Source organism: Mirounga leonina, unplaced genomic scaffold, assembly GCF_011800145.1.
Source record: "Mirounga leonina isolate KUSES-001 unplaced genomic scaffold, KU_Mleo_1.0 Mir_94, whole genome shotgun sequence".
Lineage (NCBI taxonomy): Eukaryota > Metazoa > Chordata > Mammalia > Carnivora > Phocidae > Mirounga > Mirounga leonina.
Window position 1 is genome coordinate 7,408,387 of NW_023270855.1, and position 17,360 is coordinate 7,425,746.

Here is a 17,360-nt window from a genome sequence, read left to right on the forward strand (position 1 = left end):
CACTCTGTACTTGGTCTCCATGGGTCTTGTCACCATTTAATGGACTGCATATTTTATTTTTACTTCTGTTTTCTGCCTTCTTCCTTGACTAGCATATAAATGTCATAGGGAAGGTGTCATTGTTTTGTCCACTGTCTACTACTATATCCCTGACACCTAAAATAATCTCTGATACAGAGTAGGCACTTAGTAAATATCTGCTAAGCAAATGCATGGGTGTAAAGTGAATCATACATGTAATACATACATATATGTATGTACATATATAAATATTTCATTGTAAATATGATAAGTGCTTTGGAAAATAAGTATGAAATCCTAGGGGCTGCATGGTTGGCAGCTGGGAAAGACTTGCCTGAAAACGTGATGTTTAAACTGAGTCTTAAAGGACGAGTGGATGTGGGGCAAGATGGGGAAGGGGGATCTGGGGAAGAAAGAGGGAGCGTCCTCAGCAGAAAAACAGCATGTGCAAAGGTCCCAAGGCAGAAAGAAGGCCAGTATCTGGAATGAACTGAGAGAGGGGGAGCAGGGCAGGGGGGAATGCAGCAAGGAGGCAGTTCAAGGAAGCCCTTGGAGGCCCTTCCATTTGGATCTTATTCCAAAGACCACAGGGAATCCCAGAAAGGATTTAAGCAAAGAGGTGTCTGTCAGATTTATATTTCAAAAAGGTCACTCTGCTGCTGCATGAGAGTGGCCTACAGGGGTCAAGAGACTTTTCTGGAAGACCAGTTAGGAGGCTTCTGTCAAGTGGGAGATCTTGGTGTCTGGACCAGGCTGGTGGGACCAGAGGTAGAGAGCAACATGGATGGAGTGGGGGGTCAGGTGGAGGTCAGAGGCCATCAACTCTCCCCTTACAGGCATCTGAGGGTTCTGCAGCTCAAGGTTAGTAGCTTTTTCTAGAAAAGACCAAATAGTAAATATTATAGGTTTTGCAAGTATATAGGAAAGAGTTACCACAGTCAGCGTGATGTTGCTGTCCAAAAGGGCCTGCTGGCAAGAATGGCTCTTGACTGGTGTCTGGGAACTTAGCTAAGGTGTTCCCCCTGGTACTAAGTCACACAGTCGTTTTGGATGTCTGGGGCACTGAATTCTGCTGTGCCAGCCTGCCTGGACTGCTTGTACAAGCAATGCAACTTACAGTGAGCACCTGCTTTCCTTCTGAAGGTCGGGAGTTCTGGGGACTGTGTGATCGACCACATGGCCAGAAAGTATCTGTGCACTTAATAAAACTCCCCACTGGGACACCTGGGTGGCTCAGTCGGTTAAGCGTCTAACTTCAGCTCAGGTCAGGATACCAGGGTCCTGGGATTGAGTCCCACATCGGCCTCTTTGCTCAGTGGGGAGCCTGCTTCTCCCTCTGCCTGCTCTGCCTGCCGCTCACCCTGCTTGTGCTCTCTGACGAATAAATAAATAAATAAAAATTTTAAAAATCCATCCATCCATCCATCCATCCATCCATCCATCCATCCATCCATCCATCAATCTTGCCCATTAAAAACCCAAGTCCTGAGCAATCTCCTCTGGGCAGAAATACTGCCCACATTCTGCTGCATTTTGATGCTGCAAGAAGGAATATGTTCTGTGTGTCTCCTCCTGGCAGAATGCCATGGGAAGCCTATGCATGGATTCCTCCAGACTCTATCTGATGATGGAAATAAACCATATTCAAGAGTGCAACTGCTCTGAGTCCTTTGAGTCCTTCTAGTGAATCACTCAGTGTGTGTGGGGTCTTGGCACCCTCGACACAAGGGGTCATATGGTTTCTGTCTCAGCTACTCCACACTGTCTCTGAGTTATGCCTCTGGGCAGCTACAAACAATATGTGAAAAAATAAGTAACATGGCTGTGTTCCAATAAGACTTTATTTATTTATTTAAGGGCAGAGGGTGGAATCTGGTCTGTAAGTCAGTTTGTCAACCCATGTTCACAGAAAATGCAGGATTCTCTGAATCTAGTTTGAAACTGCTGACTGAATTCAACCTTTTCATATCATTAGTGGGAAAACTGAGACCCAGAAAGGGGAAGAAAGAAGGAAGTTGTCCAAGGTCACTCAGGATCAGCAGCAGAGCCAGAGGAAGACTGGGTCCAGACTGTTGGCCCAATGTGCTGGCCATGACTCCAAGTGGCCATTTCACAGAATAGCCTTGCAGGTAAGTGCTGACCTGGAAGCCAAGATTAGAGGACAGAGATAGCAGGAGACTGGGATGACGAGGGCAGGCAGTGTGAATGGTGGACTGTCTGGCTTCACCTCTGCTCTGTGTGTGGGTGTGAGTTTGTGGTGCATGTGTGTATACATGTAGATAGGGCTCTATGGTCATAGGTGTTGGCTGAATTTTCCCAAACTTTTCTAATTATCAGAATCTCCTCTGCAGCTTTCTAATAATATAGATGTGCAGGTGCCATCCCATACTCCCTGAAATTGTACTTTTAACATGTTCCAAGGTGTTCCGATGATCGTTAGGATTAGAAACTGCAGGTGATGCTCAGAATCTCTTGACTGACCTTGAGGACCAGGATAAAGAAACCCGTGAGTAGAGGAAAGAACAAGAAATCTGTCCTGGGTCAAGAATTTGTGGATCTAACAAAAATGCACAGACCAGTGATTCTGGAAATAGGTTTTCCAAAACTGATTCTCCAACTGAGCCTTTGCCATCCTAGGTTGGAGTTGGTGAGGCCAATAGTCAGGAGCTCATTTCGTTCTTCCTAGGGATTCTGCTTGCAATTCAGGATGCCGCCTCAGGTGCCTGGTGGTGCCTTGAGCCTCGGGGCCCCTCACAGCACAGCAAACTGAGACAGAAATGAGTACACACTGCCACTCCACCATGGACCTTAATCAGTGTAATGAGGTACAGCTGAGCTGCAGTAACTCACCCTCCATAAACCTTTCCATCCAAGTTCTCCTAACAGGGTTGGCTGGAAGACACAGACAGCACACTTGGAATTTCTTGCAGGCTCATCTTCTATGAATGCAGATTCTACATTCTAATGCATGATCCATCTGTGTTTGTTTTAGTAGAAATATGGGTGCTTCTATGTTCATCATGGCATTATTTATAATAGCCAAATTATGGAGGCAGCCCAAGTGTCCATGGATAGGTGAATGGATAAAGAAGATATGGTGTATAGACACAATGGAATATTATTCAGTCATAAAAAAGAATGAAATCTTGCCATTTGTAACAACATTGATGGACCTGAGGTATTATGCTAAAGGAAATTAGAGAAAGACAAATACTGTATTTCGCTTATATGTGGAATCTTAAAAAAAAATGAACAAAACAAAATAGAACCAGACTCCTAAATACAGAGAACAATGTGGTGGTTGCTAGAGGGGTAGGTGAAAGAGGGGAAGGGGATTAAGAGGTACAAACTTCCAGTTATAAAATAAATAAATCACAGGGATACAAGGTACACTATATGGAATATAGTTAATAATATATAACAACTTTGTATGGTGACAGACAGTAGCTAGATTTATCATGGTGATCACCTCGTAACATACAAAAATGCTGAATCACCATGTTGTACACCAGAAACTAATGTAACATTATATATCAACTACACTTCAATCAAAAGAAAAAAACGGATGTCTCCTCATCCATCAAATGTCTTTGAGCACATTATCAGACACACTAGAATTACCTGGTGGCCTTTAGAAGATACTGATACGTAGGACCCACCCCCAGAAAGTTTAATTAAATTGGTCTGGGTTGTGTTCTGGGATTTGGGATTTTTCAAGTTCCCAGGAGCAGTGAGGCTGAGCACTCCTGGGCCTGCAAGATGTTTGTTTTCATCTCTTGTCTCATGTACCCCCAGGCATACCACCACCACCCACTTAGAGAAGCTTAGGTATAAACAGTCACTACCCGTGATGTACAACAGCCAATGCCTTCCTGGAGACAACTAACAGGTGAGCCAATTTTCACCAATTATCTTCTTTCTGTGAGCTACACCCACAAGGAAAATCAATCACCAACACAGACCCAGTTCCTCTGGCTGAGATGCATGGCTGCAGGGATCGATGATCTTAGGTGGGAGGAAAAAGTGTATTTTTACTTTCACTTACCTCTGAAATTTAGCACTTCTTCAATTATGAATGCAGACAACAAACTATAGTATTGTTAGCAGAAATCCCAGATACTTCCAAATCACAGTATCGGTATCTCCCAAACGTCATTTATGCTCATCACTACTTTGAAACCATGAAAATTATCAGACCTTGGATCTTGCTATTTGATGTATTGATAAACAAGCACATATATTATTACCATGTCACCAATTTGTTTTTTGTTAATGTTAATTATCATTGAAAATTATTACTGTGAGAAGGGGTCCACAGGTTTCCATGTGCTCAGCCAGCTGTTGAGCCCCCCTGGTTAGCCTAAGAGGCCCATGGAGGTCTTCTGAGGGGTGACAGGCAACTGGGCATTGAGCAAGCAGCTCTTACCTGTGGGTCGGAGAGCCGGGAGAGGTCGGGGTACAAGTAGAACTTGATGCCTTCGGAGGCCCCGGGCAACGTGACCCCTCGGATCAGGAGGATCAGAAGCATGACATACGGAAATGTTGCAGTGACGTACACAACCTGCCCAGGGGAGGAGAGGAAAGAATCAAGAAGGGGTGACAGTGGGGGGCCATGTGGCAGGCTCCTAACTTCTGGCCTGGAGCAAAGGACTTCCCAGTGCAGCGAATCATGAACCCCTGACACGGTTTCTTCTCCCACCTCATCTCTCACCACTGACCCCTCATTCAGTCATTTGTGACTACACCCCACAGAAGGAAATACACAGGATATCAAAATCCCATACACATAGAGCTGAAACAGGATGTTTCACAAAATATTCACTCTTCCATGTGTGATGCACTCAATATTTTCTATCATCTTCTATTTCATTTTTTTTAAAAAGCTGGTCATGACTCTCTAAGTTCAGGTCACAATTCACCAATGGGCCACCATCCACATTTTTGAAAGACACTGCTCTTAATTAAAATCAAGTTTTCACAGCCAAGGATAGGATAGAAAAGTGCAGAAGAGGAGTCAGGGAGGGAAGCTGTCAGGGACAAGAAAGACCCAGTGTATGCCAGGAATCATTTCAGCTTGCTGTACCTGGAGGCAGGTGATTGGACCCAGTGAACCTGGGCAGCCCTTTCAGCCCACAGATTCTGTGCAAGAAGAAAAATCTCCCCTGGGTTTCTTCATACAAGAACTGTTTACAAGGAAACAGCAACACCTTCTAGACTCTGGGAGTTCCTGTCTTGGGGCCACACCTTCTCCTGAGGTCCATGCAGGACTCGGTGTCCCCTCCAGCTCTGATTTTTTCTCCTTTGTCACATTCTCTTCTATAATAACTTGGTCATATCCTCTCAGTGGGGCCTGCCTGTTCCATCTGTTTAGATCAGCAACTTGTCAACATTTGGGAGCCATGGACACTTCTGAGGATCTGAGGACAGCTACAGACTCTCTGCCCTTCCCCCAAAGGTGCCCAGACACAGATATGTGTCCAGCTTTTGGACTGGTTCAGAGACTCCGATTGCCCCAGTCAAGGACCCACGGTCTTAATTCTTCTAGTGGAAACCTTTCTCAACCCAGGGTTTCTTTTACCAGCGGTCCAGTCCTTCACTCAGTTTGTGCATTTATTCCTTTACTCACTCATCCACCTACTCACTCACTCACTCAGTTACATACCCGAAACACTCCTACATACCAAGCGCTGAGCTAGACTCTGGAATATACAAATGAGAATGAGTCTTGAATGGAAGTTTCTGCTTCAAGAGGCTTCCCCACTGGTAGAAAAGATAGACATGTAGGTAAGTAGACCATGCATTACGTAATCAGGGGGAGTATAAAGGATGGAGGAGCTCAGAGTAACTAATTACAGGGGCACTCAGGAAGGGTTTCTCCAAGGAGGTGATCCAGGTATTGGCCCATAAAGGATAAGCAGAAGTTCAGGACATGGGAAATGGGGACAGAGGGAAGAAGAGAATAAAACCCTGCTAAAATGCCAGTCACTTGACACGTGACAATAGAAATAGCTACATTTAGGGGCACCTAGGTGGCTCAGTTGGTTAAGTGTCTGCCTTTGGCGCAGGTCATGATCCCAGGGTTCTGGGATCGAGCCCGTGGGCTCCCTGCTCAGCAGGGAGCCTGCTTCTCCCTCTCCCTCTGCCCGTCCCTGCACTCCACCTCCGCTCAGGCTCTTTCTCACGCTCTCTCTCTCAAATAAATAAATAAAAATCTTAAAAAAAAGAAATAGCTACATTTATACAGCATTTCCTCTTGGATTTTTTTCCTCATATTATTTTATTCTTATACAAATTAACATCTTAGAAAAATGAAATAGAAACACTAAATACAGGGGGCACCTGGGTGGCTCAGTTGGTTAAGTGGCTGCCTTTGGCTCAGGTCATGTTCCCAGGGTCCTGGGATGGAGACATATGTCAGGTTCCCTGCTCAGTGGGGAGCCTGCTTCTTCCTCTCCCTCTGCCTGCTGCTCCCCCTGCTTGTGCTCTCTAATTCTGTCAAATAAATAAATTTTAAAAAATCTTTTAAAAAAAATATTAAATACAGTATGACACACAGCAATCCTTGTGTTAACTGCCCTATTATTTCATTGAAGAATGCTCGTATGTGCACTAGAGGGACTGAAGGGGACAGGAACACAACAAAACAATAACAAAAAAAATATTACCATTTCTCTGCACTTAACCTGTAAACTAAAAGGTAAGAGGCCATACTTTACATAAATGCAAACGTAAGTCATTCGGTTGGCAAGTGGCAAAGCAGGGATCTAAACCCAATCCTCAAACACAAGAAATGAGAACCAGCAGAGGGTGGTGTCATCAGGTCCTGCTCACATCTGGAGGGCTGGATTGTTTCATCCAGACATTATCCTTAAACCTACAATGCCGGCACCATCCTCAGCCTGCTCACAGTCCTGCTCTGGCCACTTCAGCGTCCTGCTTCCAGATCAACAATTGGCTCCACAGACATGCCATGCAGTCGTTTCAATCTCTTGCTGTAATATATTATGTAATCCAGAAAAGGTGAATGTGAGTCAGATATGTAAGAACAAGAGCCAGTGGCTGATATTAACAGTAAAAAATTAGAGGCCACCTATCAATAGGATTGATGGTTCTTGCCCAGAGGGGTAGCTGTGCTATGCTCTCCATTTCCCTTAGCCTGGTAGGCATAATCTATCATGATTCCTCAGCATTTCATATAAATTCTGGATTTTCTTCCTTCAAAATGAACCTCCACACCTCAGCCAACCAGCTTGTATCTATGAAAAGTCAAGGAGGGGAGCTAAAATCTATTGCTTTTAATTGCATACTTTCCACTTTTGTCTCTGTGGTATGGCAGAAGATTAATTATTCAGAATGCCCAGGTTCTGAATGATATTTGTCTTAACCCCCAATGCTCATAAAATTTAAGAGAAAGAATGTTACCATGTAAAATAGAAGAACAACTGAAAATCATAGGACTTTATCCTTACTGTACGGGACCACCTCGATGTGACTAAACTTGTTGGTTATGCTCTTCCTGGTCTGTTTTTTTTTTCTTTTTTTTAAGATTTTATTTATTTGTCAGAGAGAGAGAGAGCACAAGCAGGGGGAGCAGCAGGCAGAGCAGGCAGAGGGAGAAGCAGACCCCCTCTCAAGCAAGGAGCCCGATGTGGAACTCGATCCCAGAACCCTGGGATCATGACCTGAGCCGAAGGCAGATGCTTAACCGACTGAGCCACCCAGGCGTCTCTCCACCTGGTCTGTTTTGAGTGCACTGAGCCACCAGGGTATCATTAAGGGGTCACTTATAGCCTGGCCAAATGCGCCCTCACCGTGCCCTCAGCAATGCACATAGCAGACTGTTCCTCAAGGTCCACACTGGCCTGACTTATTAAATGGCTAATGATTGTTTTGAAGTAATCCCATTGATTAGAGTTCTAAATGCATGTTCTGCTTCTACATTACATTGAGGAGAACTACACTCCTTCCACTGAGATCTGTACCTTCATTTTTATACTTTTAAAAATAAAACCATAAGGGAAAGAAAATATTCAGATGAACTGCCCAAAGACCACAGTGCAGACAATGACTTAGGCTGCCAAAATGAAACCACTGGCTGGCAGGCGTTAGCTAGAAAAAATCCCTTTGTGAGTTGAGGTTTGAGAGCCTTGAGTCAGGGAACAAAAGGTGGTTTAGGGGCATCATTATGTAATGGACACAAGTGGAGAATGGTATGAAAGTTGAAAATGCAATGCTGAGGACAGCCTGTATCTGACACTGGTCCCAGTTCTTCCAACAGCCCCTTCTAACCCTCAGCTATACTAGACACTTAGACATCATCTTTGATTTTTCCTGAGAACAGCCATAGACTGTCCAAACAAACCAGGTCTTGTCATTAAGAGATTGCACCTAAATGGCATGCACGCTGCCACATCCCTCCTGTGCTCATGGCAGACATCACCAATTAATCACAACACTCTCTGCAGCTAAGCCTGGATGCAGCTAAACCTCAGGACCCTCCACAATACTCTAGGGAGCCTCCATAATCAGCTGGGAAGAAACCCACTATCTGCTACCCTTGCTCTAGCCCATTTTTCTTTGATGCATTCACAGTGTCCCGCAGGCCCTTAGTCCCGGTCCCCAGAGTGGTAAGACCCAGATCTCGTGCTCAAAGAAAGAACTGCCAAATGTGCATGTCTGAATGACATTCCTGGGATCATGACACCCACTGAGTAGTATGAAACAGGAAAAGGAGGCTAGAGAGACGGGCTGGAAGGTTCTTTGTGGATGAATTCAGCCATCTGGCTCTGACAGTGGGGTTGCAGCTGGGTCTCCAAGGATAAGCAGGAATGGGAGATGCTGAGTCCGCCAAGGAAGATGTAGAACTAGCCAACAGTGTGGAAATGGGCTGAGAATACTGTCTCCCAGGCTGTCCTCCAGGTGTTCAAACTGGAGTCTGCCTCCACTTTTTCCCCAGCTGCTTCCACATTCAATCAGTGGCATGAAGTCCTGCCAACTTGATCTCCAACTATATTCTGACATGACGCCCCCTCTTCAGCCCCATCACCAAGGCCTTTCGTCATCTTTCTTCTCGGTCAGGTGACAGCCCCACATTATCCACGCTGCAGCTTGGGTTTCAAAACTATGAATCCAGCATGTGTCTTCCTGCTCTCCCCAGCCTCACATTCAAGGTTGTAGGATATAGTGCAAAGAGTTGGGCTTTGAGTCAGATGACCCTGCGTTCAAATCTTGGCTCTGTCCCGATTTGCTGTGTGACTTGACTAGTCTCCATCCTTCCTCCAACCACTCTGTCCTCTGCTGTGCCAGGTTCCTCACCCTCGGGGAGCATGCCAGCCTCCCTCAGGCCTCCTTGTCTTTTCATGCCCCCTTTTATCTGTAACATCCAGCCCTCGGTGTTCATCCTGGGTATGTCTGAATCCCCAGAAGGCTAGGACTCCTCCAAGTCAGGGACCCTGCCTTCCAGGTACAATATCATTTTCCCACCTACTTTATATGTCAGGCAGCCGAGGCCCAGAGGGGTTGATGAAGCACAGTAGCTCCCCCTTATCCACAGGGGATATGTTCCAAGACCCCCACTGGATGCCTGAAATCACAGGTAATACGGAATGTTCTATATACTCTGTTTTTTTCCTATATGTCCATACCTATGATAAAGTTTAATTTATAAATTAGGCACAGTAAGGTGAAAAACAGTAACTGAGAATAAATTAGAATAATTATAACAATATACTGCAATAAAAGTTACATAAATGTGGTCTCTCTCTTCCAAATATCCCACTGTACTGTACATCACAAGAAGGATACTGTGACATGATAAAATGCCCATGTGATGAGAAATGAGGGGAATGACGCAGCCTTGTGACACAGCATCAGGCTACTATTGGCCTTCTGACATCAGAAGGAGGATCACCTGCTTCCAGTGAGGAACTGAAATGGCAAAAAGCGAAACCATGAATAAGGGGGGACTACTGTACCTCAGTCTCACCTCAGGACCCACCCTCTTAACCAAGAAGTCATGCCATCCGCCCACCTATTGTTGAGGGGCCAAAGTGCCACCTCCTCCCTGACTCCCTACCCCACCTGCGTCCCCATCACTCCAGCGCCCTTGGAGCACCTCTAACGGCTGTCCATCAGCTGCTTCATCGCCTTGTAAGCTTCAGATTTCTAAAACATAAGCTCCTTGAGGAAAGGGAGTTTTGTCTTTTACTTTCCCTGCTGTACCCAGGACAGCATAAGGTATGTAAAACATGCTCAATAAATATTTGGTGAAAGGATAAACAAGTAAGCAGGCTGAGATTGGGATCCTGAGGTTAGACTGCAGGTCTTCAGAACACCACTGTGTGCTTTGTCTGTACGAAATGCTAGGTCCATAAAACGGGATTCAGAAAATTGAATCTGATTTTTTAAAAAGACTATTTGAGAGAGAGAGAGAGCACATGCATGCATGTGAGCAAGCGGGAGGAGAGGCAGAGGGACAGGGAGAGCAAGAATCGCAAGCAGGCTTCCCGCTGAATCCCACGACCCTGAGATGGTGACCTGAGCCGAAATCAAGAAGTGGATGCTTAACCAACTGAGCCACCCAGATGCCCCTGAATCTGATTTTAAGAGGAGTGTTTCTAAGTAAGGATATAAGAGATTTGGCTGCAAATGACAGATGAGTCCAGATAGAGAGGGCAAGAAAGTTCAGGTATAAAGTACTCCACAGCAAAGGTCATCACTTTCAAGATGCCTGAGGCTACAGGATTCTCTGGATGAGCCAAGCAGGGTTTAGGCATTATGCTAAATTATGCAGTGTTTGGTGATGGGCACAATAAGTCACTGACAAGGTACCATCAAGTCTGGCTGCTCCCGACTGCTGCCAGCAATGGCTTAGACCCAGAGAGGTGGGTGTGGGAGAAGGAGGGTCTACTCTGTCAGACCTCTGAGGCCCCTGAAATGAGGTTCCTGCCCCAAGCACATCCCTTGGTTAAGGAAGAGTTTTTTTACTATTGTTTAATTTCCTTTCAGCAGGTCAAGTCCTCCTGAATATAAAGGTTAGCACAATTGGTGGTAATTATACTGTATCCTGTTTTAATTGACTCTAATTGCTCATTTGCATTCCAATACTGGAATTGTGGGGCATTCCCCCTACTTCCAGGACACAGCTATTTATTTCATAGCAGGGAGATTGTCTGATCATTGGGAACATGACAAAGGTTGCAGAAAGGCTGCCCCTCCCAAATTTTCCAGGACAATGGGGTAAATTGGAAAATTGAGCCTTGTTCAAAAGGCTTTGGGAAAGCAGGGTGGTGTGGGGGCAAGGGCAGAGAACCACAGGGTCAGAAGATCCAATAAAATAAGCGGCTTGGGCAAGTTCCATACCCTCTCTGGGATGGTATTTTACCATCTACAAGAGGCAGGGGTGAACTAATCCAAGCTTCAATCACTCTTACCATTTTTCCCAATTCTTTTTTTTTTTTTTTTGCCATATACATGTATTCCTTTGTACTATTTATATTTTCTAGAATTCAATATTCTCTCTTATGTTCAATAAATATATGTAATGGAAAAACTGAATTACCACCATAAACAGAAAACCATTATCTCTAACCACAAATATAGAAGGTAAATGCAAAAATAAATACAATGAGAATAAAGTGTGATTAAATTTTAGCCAAAGGCTCTGAGTCTGAGCTGTGTTTTATATTTGTTCAAAAGCAAGAGTGGCAAGTGTCAGGGAGGTGCTAAAAGATAAAGCAGCTTACCGCACCTTTTGCCTTAAGCAACATGAAAAAGGACTACTATCTCATTATATGATTGGATGTTCTTTACTACGGGTTCATGTATCACTAAAATCATCCTGTGGACTTCCAGTAGGAAGAACACCTCCCATACTTGTGGAAAAGATCAGATGGATGATTGCTGGGGTCCTTCCCAGCAACCACAGTGTTTTCTAGAACAGTTCATAGTTAACCACAGCCCTTGCAAAGGACCAGGATTCCTTAGAGCTATCCAAGGTCCTGACACTAATTTAGGCTGAACCTTCTGAGAGCCAGCTACCCAGGGCCTTAGAAGAGGTTGCTGTTAATTAAGCACCACTGGGTGCCAAAGATGTGTCATATAGTACCTCTAACTGATATTCATGCCACTTGAATAGGTTCTATCCCCATTTTGCAGACAAAAACAAACAAACAAACACCCGCCCAAAACAACAACAACAAAATCCCTTGAGGATTAAAGAAAGAAGTGGTTTGCTCCAGTCACAGAACTATAAGAGATCGGAAGTCAGCTCTCTCCACCACACATGCTGTGCTCCATGCCACACACCTGACCAGACATACCTTCCTGTTTTCAACTCCTGTTTCTTCTTCTGTCTGTCCTTCACTTCAAAGGTCCAAACAAACAAGGGTCCAGCTTGCTTTACTTTTTTGGCAGCAACTCATCATAGCCCACTACCCCAGCATGGGAAACACTGTATTAGTCCAGTCCTCCCCAACTTCCCCTCTGGATGGGCTTGCCTCTGTGTGTAGGGCACATATGCCCATTACATATGGCTGGAAAGCACAGGACTAAAATCCAGTCCTTAGAGAATGTGTTTTGAATATCAACATATTTTCGCCAGCTCTGGTTTTTGAGAGAAAACTACCTGAATTCCTAGGTAGGAACACCAGAGCAGGCACCAAATAGTCTGGTATAACCTCACCTGAGATGTTACTGATCTCTGGGAACAAGGTGCTAGGAGAATGTGAATCCAAAGAAGGGACGTCACCATGGGCATATCTTGCCTCTTCACCCTTTTTAGAGGCATTATTCTTTAGACCATTCTAACAGAAATAGGAAATGAAGAAAAAACGTTCTGTTTTTAGCAACCAACTTCTAAATACGTGGAAGGAGTCATGTTTCACAAGAAAAGAGTGAAGATATTCACTATTCGAGGAGATGATGGTATTTCAGCAATGCAGAAATATTTCCATGGGAAGCTGAAGTTATAATTTTTATGTAACAATACATGTATATCATTATCTATGAAAGTTAGTCTATGTGTGGAGCCTAAAATAACATACCAAAACACCAGACAGCCTTGGGATCTGTGCTTCAGGGCATCATCAAGATCTAGGTTGAGGAGGGAGAGAGGGACAGGATTAGGGCTGGAGGCAGCAAGCAGGGTGGGAGGACCTGGTTCTAGTCCCCATTCTACCATGGTGGCAGAGACCACAAGCCCCATTTCAAGATTCATTTTCCCCTATTCTATGGTAACAAGACTCCTAATTTTTGACTGGATCCACGGCTCCCTAGAATAAAGACAACATTTCCCAGATTCCCTTGCAGCTAGGTGTGGCCACATGACTACATTATGGCCAATGAGATACACACGAAGGTGTTTTGTACAACTTCCAAGTTGTGTTCTTAAAGGGTAGGGCTGTATTCTATCCTTCCCTTCTTCCCTTCCCACAGCCTGGAATGAAGACCAAGCAGTGAGCCATCTTCAACCATGGAAATGAGGGCAACACCCAAAGGAAGGTAGAGCAATGGAACAGAAACAGTCTGGGTCCCTGACAGTAGGCAGATTACACCTGGACTATAATGGGAGGGAGAAAAATGGTCTTCTTTCCATTACTGCTCTTTGAAGTCTCCATTGTGAAGAGTCAAACATGTAACTGAAATATCTAACCACTGATTGCCTCTGTGATCTGGGATAGGTCCTGTTCCTGCTCTAAGTCTGTATCATTTTTCTTAAATGATTGTACTAGCCCAAATGATCCACACTATTCCTTTCTACTCAGAATGAAGAGAAGATTCATTCAGGATCCTCAGGATGAGGATCCTGAAGGTGGACTCTTCAGAGTGACCATCCTTCTACACCTGGAATCAACCAGGAATGCAACCAATACAGTCAGGAAGTCTTCAGAAAGATCCAGTTAGTAAAATTAAAAGAGCAGTTAGAACAGACCTGTCAAAGAGATCACCATTTCTGATAAGCCACTGTTTCAACCTTCTCTGTCACAGTTTAGAATGAGCTCGACAGGGTGAGTAGCCAAATAAGGTGTGAACTCCACTATCAAGTACAAAGGTGCATACATGGGTTAGAAGGTCTCTGAGGTCTTCCTGAGCCTCCATCCTCTTCATGTGTGAAATGAGGATAATGCCTATTTCAAAGATTGGTGTGAGAATTTGAGATCACCACACAAAGCACCTGACACAGACACTGCTAAATAATTGGAAGGATTGTGATTGCTTTTGCTGGCCATCACAGGGTCAATAAGCAATGGCCCTCCAGATCAGTGAGTGAGTAGCCTTGGCCAGCAGAGAACAACATATATGGGAGGGTTCGAGAATATAAACAGAGAGACTGGAGTCATCCCTGTCTCAGCTGTAAGGGGGGACAGGAGAGTGGCTCCTGAAAATCATTATGGGATCCTCTCACTATCAATGGGAATGAATAGCAATGTGGTGGCAGCAGAAGGCTGGTGTAAAGAGATGGAAAATCTGGGTGAATAGGACCAGAGATAAGAAAAACATCAGGACAGAAGGGAAGTGTACCTAGCCATTCCAAGGAGGTGCTGGAGCAAGACTCTGGAAGGAAGGCTAGAGGGTAGCAGGAGTAAGCCAAAGTGGCCATTATAAGGTGAGAATCCTCTGGAGTCCTGACTGCAGCCAATAGCTGTGGCAGCTGAAGGGGCCAGGCTGCAGATAGTACTTAGATGGAATGGAAGGAATTACACCAGGATAAAACCCCCTAAGACCAAATTCCAAATTAAAAGAACAGAAGTGACTCAAAGACTGCGATGAAGGGAAGGATGGGCCCCAGCTGTGTCATCACGGGGATGAAGCCTGCCCTGTTAAAGTGGGGAGCCAGACTTTCAGGAAGAAGCCAAGGACAATAAGCATCACCAACCTTCATGAAGCTTCAAGAACCCAGTGAGGAAGGAGCATGGGGGCTCCCCACTAATGGGTATGTGGTTGTTTGGGGATCAGGTGCAGCTTATGTGGGAAAACTTGCTGAGACTTCTCAGATTCTGACCCCAAAATGCCACTGCCAGCCTTGATAGGTTATGAAGGAAAGGTCAGATCAACAAGGCATCTTCAGGGGTTGGCGCATTGTGGGCAAGGCACCGAACATCTCAGGAATGGTGTTACTCTTTCTTCTTGCTGATAGTTGGGACCATAAAGATCATCTACACCCATGGACTGTTCCAACCTGGAGATCCCATGGCTTTATTATTTACTAATCAGAAGCATGCTGGTTGGAGCAGAGAGCTTAAGAAGGAAAAGTGCTCTATTTAGGAGAAATGGAAGATTAGGAGGTCCCTAATAATGATGGGACAAACATTGTTGGTTCTACATGCTTTCTTCTTTCTTTTTTTTTTTTTATTTTTTTATTTTTTTATTTTATTATTTTATTATTTTTTATTTTTTAAAGATTTTATTTATTTATTCATGAGAGACAGAGAGAGAGACAGAGGCAGAGGGAGAAGCAGGCTCCCCGTGGAGCAGGGAGCCTGATGCGGGACTCGATCCCAGGACCCTGGGATCATGACCTGAGCCGAAGGCAGACGCTTAACCGACTGAGCCACCCAGGCGTCCCTTTTTTTTTTTTTTAAAGATTTTATTTATTTATTCATGAGAGAGAGAGGCAGAGGGAGAAGCAGACTTCCCGCAGAGCAGGGAGCCCGATGCGGGACTCGATCCCAGGACTCCGGGATCATGACCTGAGCCGAAGGCAGACGCTTAACCATCTGAACCACCCAGGCGCCCCCTACATGCTTTCTTCTTATGTTATCCAGTGCTATAAGGTGGAAACCATTATCATTCCCCTTACACAGAAGTGGAAACTGAGACACCCGAAGCCGAGTATTTGGCCCATAGTTACACCCTTAGAAAAAGGCAGGATTCAGGCTCAGATCTGTGTGACTCCAAAGCCAGCACTCAACCACTACACAGCCCCACAGGGAATTCAAGTCTCCCTGTAATCCAACCAGCTTCATCTCACACATCTCCCTGTGTTCCCCAAACAAACCCTGCACTTTCATGCATGTAAGCCTTTGCTTTTTTCATTCCCTTCACCTGGAAGGTCCTTTTCCCCTTTTCTAGTTAACAAAATCGTGTCAACTTCTGAGAGTGGTCAATCAATATCTTCCAGGAATCATCATTAGGACACAGGATGAAATGCTTCTTCTGTAGCCTACACCACACTGGGCAGTACAACATACAGATAAGGGGATCAGCCTTGACCACAGAATAAACAAGTTCAAATCCAGCCTCCAGCACTTTCTATGTACATGATTGACTTTTGGCAAGTTATTGTCTTTCTAGGTCTTGATATTTTCTTCTATAAAATGGGGATAACAATATAGCCAATTATAACTCAATCCCTTTGAGCCTTGGATTCTTAAATCTATGGGATATGGATAATAGTTCCCACCTCTTACGGTGAAGGGTGAGAATTAAATGAGCCAATATCTGCACAGCACCAGACACAGAGACTTGACACATCAGCCCATAGCAAACAGCCTCCCATACTTCTTAGCTCTAGGGTAGGAAGGGCAAGGGCTTTATTAATCTTTGCCCATCCTGAATGCTTCTCACAAAGGCCTACAAAGACTGTAAACAGTTGATGAATAAACACATTCTGACCTCAATAACCCAGAGAGAACAAATGGAACAAAACAGGATATAATCCCATGTGTCCACAATGGGCCTTAAATGTAAACAGTTCTCACTTTGAGCCTCCCTATCTGAGGATAAAGAACTTTCTGTCTAATTCAATTCACCAGCCATTCACTGAACCCACTGTGGACCGGGCCCTGTGCTGGTTTTGGAGGGCATGCTGATGAATGAACTGGGCCCCTGCCTACACAGACATAAGAGCCAGCCCCAGACACAGACAGCCATAATGATAGACCATTCAGTGGCAGCAGTGGGAGCTCAGGGACACAGAGTAATGAGGGAGCAGGCAGCTCAGGTGACAATGGTGTATCGAGAGAGCTCCTCATGGGCCTGCACTTTGAAGGGGGACAGACTGTCCCTATTGCTCCAAAGAGTCCTGATCTAGAATGTGCTGGTGAACACATTCCTCAGAGCAAGAAGGGTCGGGACACGGAGCAAGTGGGGTGCTTTGGACTGGGACCATCACCTCCAGGGAAAGAAATAGGCTTTGCATGGGAGCAGGAAAGCTGGAGGCCCAGAGGTGACAAGATACTTAAATAGCAACCATGCTCATTAAGAAGGCCGAGCCCAATTCAAATCCTTGTCCACAGGATATCTAAAAATCACTGAATGGGGGAGTCTAGTGTTTAAGCCTATTTCACGGTGAATTAAGATTAACTAGAGAGGCAATGGTATTGATTTCTACATAGCTC

At 44.9% G+C, this 17,360-nt stretch overlaps 1 protein-coding gene across 1 annotated transcript in view; it reads right to left on the reverse strand.

Annotated features, from left to right (window-relative positions):
• SLC6A11 (solute carrier family 6 member 11) overlaps positions 1-17,360 on the reverse strand; it is a 126,614-nt gene that overhangs the window by 61,715 nt on the left and 47,539 nt on the right. Inside the window, exon 6 of the mRNA XM_034997313.1 lies at positions 4,448-4,582. Coding sequence (XP_034853204.1) covers positions 4,448-4,582 — 135 coding nt within the window. The remainder of the gene's footprint in view (positions 1-4,447; positions 4,583-17,360) is intronic.